General features: G+C 56.8%; 1 protein-coding gene across 1 annotated transcript in view; it reads right to left on the minus strand.

Moving 5' to 3' along the window:
• LOC130585851 (septin-9-like) overlaps positions 1-6,906 on the minus strand; it is a gene marked incomplete at its 3' end in the record, with an annotated part of 69,553 nt that overhangs the window by 13,480 nt on the left and 49,167 nt on the right. Inside the window, exon 3 of the mRNA XM_057386512.1 lies at positions 2,896-3,087. Coding sequence (XP_057242495.1) covers positions 2,896-3,087 — 192 coding nt within the window. The remainder of the gene's footprint in view (positions 1-2,895; positions 3,088-6,906) is intronic.

Here is a 6,906-nt window from a genome sequence, read left to right on the forward strand (position 1 = left end):
GGGAGGGGACAGCAGCATGGCACACAGGAGAGGGGACAGCAGAGTGACACTACCAGAGCTCTGAGAGGGGACAGCAGGGTGGCACACGAGGGAGGGGACAGCAGCATGGCACACAGGAGAGGGGACAGCAGAGTGACACTACCAGAGCTCTGGGCACTGGGTCCCTGCATTYGTGTCTGTCCAAGCTGCTGGGGCTGCACTGCCTGGGAAGGGACCAGAGCTCAGAGCCACCAGCAGCCAGGATGTGATGTCCCATCGGCACCACAGCCACAGGCTGACCTCACTGAGCCACAGTGGGGTGCACCTGGGGACCCTAAGGCTGTGACACAGGGCAGACCCCCCCTCCAACAGCCCTGGTTTGCAGCCCACTGCTTTTCCCAGAACTGAAATCCAGTGGGGAAAACGCAGCTGAGCCTGGCCACCTCTGCTCTCCTTCCAGCTGCTTTGCACCGAAAACTGAAGGCAAAAGATGTGCTTTGGGGTTGGGATTTTTTTCAAGGTATTTTTCTTCATCTCTGCAGCCTTAGAGGACAAGGAACTGAGCTGAACTCAGCCTGCAGCCCACTCTCTGACCTCTGGTTGGGCTTGTGAAACCCTTTTGAACCGGGACCTTGGCAGAGGGGTCAAAGAGTTTTCACAAAGCCCCATCACAGGGACACTGAGGAATGACCCTGCATGGCAGCAATGCTCAATTCCCAGCTCCAGGACAGGACAGGTCCCCTCCCTGCTCCTGCCCTCATCTCCACCTGTCAGACTGAGATTGGAAAAATTTCAACTCAAGGACTCACAGCTTGGGCAGGATGGGAATAATGGAGCTAAACCCATCCCCAGGATGGGAATAATGGAGCTAAACCCATCCCCAGGATGGGAATAACGGAGCTAAATCCATCCCTAAGATGGGAATAACGGAGGTAAACCTACTCCCAGGATGGGAATAATGGAATAACGGAACTCAACCCATCCCCAGGGAAGCACAGCAGGGTGAGGGCTGGCCGCCGCCTCCAGCCCCAGCCCAGCACCCCTTCCCCGAGGTGCTGCTCCTCCCACATCTTCAGGGAGGGCCAGAGCTCGAGTTGTTTACGCTGCCCAAATTCCCAGCCTGTAAACAAGCCAGCCCAGCGCCTGCCAAAGGCAGAACAATGTTTCCAGGCGCCCTGCAGAGCCGGCCTTGTACCACACACAGTGCTGCCAAGGCATCCTGAGCATCCCTGCCCGTCTGCACAGCACACACAGGGGCTGGGGCAGCACAGCCTGCTCCTGGAGGGATGGAATCTGCTCCTGGAGGGACGGGAATCTGCTCCTGGAGGGACGGGAATGTGCTCCTGGAGAGATGGGAAACTGCTCCTGGAGGGGTGGAATCTGCTCTTGGAGAGATGGGARYCTGCTCCTGGAGAGATGGGAATGTGCTCTTGTTGGGATGGGAATCTGCTCCTGGAGAGATGGGAGCCTCATCCAGCAGGGAAAGGGGGCTCAGCTCAGGCAATCTTACCTGCAGGCTCCCAGGATGGGAGGAAGGGTGGGARTGTGCTCCTGGAGGGATGGGAGCCTGCTGTGCAGGACGGGACTTGGGATTGCTGYTTTGTCAGAAGCAGAGAGCTGSGGTTGTAAAAACCTCCAGGAACTGGGTCTGCACTGACCAGGCTTGCTGTCATCGCCCAGCCCGGGGAACCTTCCCCACAGAGGGAATGAAAATATCAAAATGGGAAAGGCAGACCATCTGCAGAGCTTGCTGGGAAGGTAGAACACACTGATAACCTTAACAGAATTAGGAACCAATGGATCAGGCCTGTCCATAACCCCGGGCACACCCCCAGGACATCCCACAGGCACCACCTGGAGCCTTACACAGCTCCTCCCAGGAGGATGAGGGGTGCTGAGGCCCCATGATCCTGCCACTGGCCATGGCCTGGGCTGGCCTTTACTCTCCTCTTCCCCTGCAGGTTCTCTGGGAGACTCTGGCAGGGAGAGCCCAGCCCCAGGGAGCACAGCCCAGCTCACACACGGGYTCCACAGCACCAGGCTAGACACTACAAGCTGGAAATCAGCAGGAAAAGTTCACTTCTTTTCCCTTTTCCCCCTTGCCCAGTATCCCACAGTGCCTGYCCAGCTCTGCAGAACACCCAGCATTTTGCTGGTCAGTGGCTGTGCCATCCCTGGCTTTGGGGGCCCAGACCCCACAGCTGAAGCTGCAGCCAGGGGCCTCCAGCTGGGATAAATCCCCTTCATCCCATCCATCCTGCAGCCCAGGAGAGCTGATGAACAGGGGCTTGTGGGCAGCAGGATTTGGGCACACAACCCTCCAGCCCTCCCTCCTTGCATGTGCACACCCTCTGGGATGCTCTGATCTGCTGTGCCACCCTGCAGGTCCCCAAAGGAGTCACCCAAGACAAATGGCTGAGCTATGCAAACCCCTCCTGCTGGTCTTTATTCCCACCAGGAAATCACTGGTTTTGGCATTTTTTCCCTGGTACTTGTAGCAGGGCTGCCTGAATACAAAAAATCTCACAAACAGGAATTTTACCCAAATCGCTGGAATACCAGAAAGGATGAGGGTTCTGGAATACCAGAACTGGGCAGCCCCTTGAGCCCTTCAGGTGGCCTCTGACTGCTCACACCAGGGCAGGCTCCCAGGAGAGCTGTCAGGGGAGCTCTTGTGAGCCATGACTGCCCTCAAGGCGCTCCCCTCTGGGATGTGCCTATGGATAATGCACYCCGAGATGCAGAAGGATGCAGAGAACCATGGCCCACACCCCAYGGCCAGCTTTAACCCCAGCTGAGCTGAGCCAGCTCCTCAGGAGCAGGGTTTGCTGCCTGCCAAGGCACAGAGCCCAGGGCTGATCCCAAAGAGCCTCCCACGGGGACAAACATCACACCAGGACACTGGGGGCCACTCACCCACGACCATGATGTTGAACTCGAAGCCCTGCTTCATGGCTTTCCTCCTCAGCTGCTCMAGGATGGCATCGATGCCCACGTAGCCAAAATCCGCCGCTGGCTTGTCCGGCCGTGCCGGTGCCGCCTGCTTGGGGCCGGCGTCCCGCGGGGCGTCCGTCATGGTGGGAGCGTGGCTGGGGACAGCCTCTGGGCCTGCGGGGACAAACACAGCCCTGTCACACCTGCTGCTCCTGCCTGGGGTCACGGGAGCTGCCCGCTGCATCCAAAGTGGTGATAAGCACGKGCAGAGACTCGGGGTACAGCAGASTGGGAGGGAGGAGGYGTGTGGGATCTTGTGGGATCTTCCTCCACAATAATTGCATTGAATTTGGGGTTTCCTTTTGGGGTTTCTCCTTCTCCAGGTTCACCTGGATCCCTGCCCACTCCACCAATCCTGAAGGATGCTGTTGTGTGGGGTGTGAGCACACCAGGCCCCACAGCAGCTGATCTGCTGAGCAGGAGCAGGACCCAGCACCCAGAAAATCCTCAGCCCAGCTCTGGGGTTTGTTTAGCGAATCAAACCCAAAAAGCAGCCCCACATTCCTGTGCCCAGGCACTGCTGTTAAATGCTGGCAGACTCATCCCACTCCTCCACACCACTGGAATTCCAGCACTGTGCATCCTGCTGGTGTGACCAGCCCACAGCCACGTTCTGAATGAGCGGGATGGCTCTGCAGACATGCAGAATCCTTCTCCTTTGCTGCCACGTGCCCTCCCGGAGCTGCAGCTGACAAAGCTCTGAGGCTGCCGGTGGAAAACCCCACACATTTGCATCAAAACGGGCTGTGCCAGACAACACCCACACAGCTCCTGTGATCYCGCTGTAATTCTGTTGATATCTGCTCGGAAACACAAACCCTTCATCTTCAAAACCCTCACAGGCAGGGTGCCTGTCTCCCCTGCAAGATGCTCCAGCCTGGCAAAGTCCTTCAGGAAAAGGTTAACTCCTGCCTCAGCCAACAGCTTTGTAAGGAAAATCAGGGAACCATCCAGCTCCCCAGGCAGCCCTGGGAGGGACAAAGTGCCCCACGTGCTCTGGGGTGATGCAGCCTTGTTCCCTGCCAGGACACATTACCCACAGCAAACATCCCCAAGGCAGAGCACACACAAGGTCAGCCCCGTCCCGTGTAGCACGCACAGGGGAATTTTAGGAAAACACACTTCTAAGAGCTCTCCCCACCCCAGGCTGCTGCTGCTCAGTGCCCGGGTCCCTGCAGCCACCAGCCCAAGTGAGCATTTTACTGTTGCTCAGTGTTTTGAAATGCKTATGTATTATTTTTTAATTGTTTATTATTATTATTAATAAAAACATTATTATTTGCAAAGTCCTCATCCCTCCAGACAGCGACACAGCTCTCAGCTCATCTCACCCCAGTTATTCCCAGGTTTTTGATGATAAGCTGCCTGCTTTCTCTCGCTCCCTCTCTCTGTGGGACTGGGGCTGGGCCAAAGGGGCTCCTGCAAACACAAACCCATCATCCCTTCCCTTCCTGCCCTGTCAGACCCAGGCCTGCTGGGCTCTGTGAGCTGGAACCACACTCTTCCTGTGAGCACAGCACACTTCCACGTGCTTAATATAGGCCAAGCAGAAAAAAAATGAAAAAAACAAACCTAGAACTAATCCCAAAGTCTGTTGGGTCACTTTGAACACTTTTTTCCAACCATCAATCCCGGGCTGTGCAGCTGAGCGTTACTCATGTAGCTGCTAGAGAGAAAACACGCTGTCCCTGACACTCATGGGAGCATCCTGCTCCTGCTGGGAACACTGCACAGCTGGAACTGCACTGCCATGGGAGCATCCTGAAGGGAATACTGCACAGCTGGAACTGCACTGGAGCATCCTGATGGGAATACTGCACAGCTGGAACTGCACTGGGTGCATCCCACTCCTGATGGGAACACTGCACAGCTGGAACTGCACTGGAAGCATCCCACTCCCCACTGCACAGCTGGAACTGCACTGGGAACATCCCACTCCTCCACTGCACAGCTGGAACTGCACTGGGAGCATCCTGATGGGAACACTGCACAGCTGGAAATGCACTGGAAGCATCCCACTCCTCCACTGCACAGCTGGAACTGCACTGCCACGCTGCCCCTCGCAAAGCCAACCAGCCCAGTTTGCCAGAGGCCTCACCACAAATCCCAAATTAGCCCCATTCCAAAATGGCAAGGACAAAAGTAGAAAAAAAAAACCCTGCATAACACTTAAAAAAACCCAACAACTAAATCATGTGGAAAATATGCTGCCAGCAGCAGCAACGCTGGGTTATGCAATGGGTTTAACTCCTCCAGGCACCACTTTGTGCACGGGACAGCCCAAAGGATGGGACAGCAAACTGGGACAGGAAAGGGGCAGAGAAATTGAGGAATTAAATAGAGCAGAGCCACACTCCACTTGACAAAGGCCAAGAGCATCTCCAGCACCTCAATGAGCAGTTGGGAGCATGCAGAGGGGCTGATCCCTCCCTGGGCAGGGGAATGTGCAGACAAACTGTCCCCAGCTTGGGGAGCAGACACCCCATGGCTGCCTCAYCAAACTGCCCTCAGGGGGAGGAGGGCTTGGGGCTCGCCAGGCTCCAGCCACACTAAAACCACAGGACATGCAGCACCCACGGCAGGGCAGCCACGTGCTTTAGCTGTCATGGGGAACTGGTGATTTAAAGCATCCGAGTCCTGACTGGGGAAAAACACAAGAAAAGTCAATATATTGCAGCTGGGGATGCAAAGCCCCCAATGCCCCAGCAGCACCAAGGGAAAAGCCACAACTCAAACATGCAATTTTTTTTTCCAGCTTCCCAGCATGGAGCTGGTCTTTCCTTAGCAAAAACTCCAGTGTCACACTTGGCTGCAAGGGGTTTGTGCCAGCAGGAGGAGGGTGCAGCCAAACCACAGGAGCACTCCGTGGCACACAGGGGTGTTGGGCTGGGTGATGGAGCACTCCCAGGAGTCCCTTGTCRAAAATAGAAAGATCCTAGAAACAAACTGGAGCAGGGCAGTGGATGCCTGGGGTGCATCATGGGCACAGCCTGGATTTGTCTGRCCTGCTGTGCTCTCTGCAGGGACAGTGTCACACCCGTGGTGCTGTCAGAGTCGGTGTCACTGAGCTGGCCCTTCTGGAGTGCTGCAGGGGGGGTTGGGTCAATAAACACCCGGTTAAAGTCTGAAATCCCATCAAGTCCCCAAGAGCTGGACCACGGCTCCAGTGATTCACCATTGTCACCTTAACCCAGCTGCTGTCCCTCCCAGGAGGGGACATCGTATTCCTGATGGGACAGAGCTCAGAGCCTGAGCAGCTCTCTCCCACCCAACTGTTCCTGGATAAACACCAAGCACATGGGAACGTGTGCCTATGCCATATTTATTTCCTCTTCCAGGGGAGCCCTGCCCACGTGGGCACAGGAGATGTGGAGATGGTCAGGRCAGCGCTGCACCAAGCAGGGACAGAGCCAGAGCTCAGCTCGGGCACGGCCGACTCGGGACAGCTGCTCCAAAGTTGGTTTTGCCAAAGACTCGGGGCTGTTGCTCTGTAATTGATGCATGTCAGACACGAGCCAAAGGCAACATCTGCGAAGCAGCAGATGAAAGGAACCCCGYGGGGAGGAAAGCCCCTGGGAGCCCCCCGGGGACCCTGCTGCTCCTCCGGCCAGCTGGACGCCGTGTGCCGTGGGATGGACTTGGCCAGGGGCTGCTGGACACGCTGTGCTGGTGCCACGAGGCTGTCCCAGGGCAGGGGGCACGCAAGGACAGCCCAAAACCCCGAACCCATGGCTGGCCGTCCTCACTGAGGGGCTGGGATAGGGGGCTGCATGACACAGGTCATGCACAAGGTTATGGGAGCCTTGCAGAGGCTGATCTGGGAATGTCTCACCTACAYCAGGTCCTGGCTGGCCCCAACAGCTCCATGCTCTGCTGGTGATCCAGGAGAGCAGAGCTGATCCCAAAGCGGGGCTGCCCGCAGAGCTGGGGCTC

Source organism: Malurus melanocephalus, unplaced genomic scaffold (assembly GCF_030028575.1).
Source record: "Malurus melanocephalus ecotype Western Australia unplaced genomic scaffold, MMel_1.1 scaffold_979, whole genome shotgun sequence".
NCBI lineage: Eukaryota > Metazoa > Chordata > Aves > Passeriformes > Maluridae > Malurus > Malurus melanocephalus.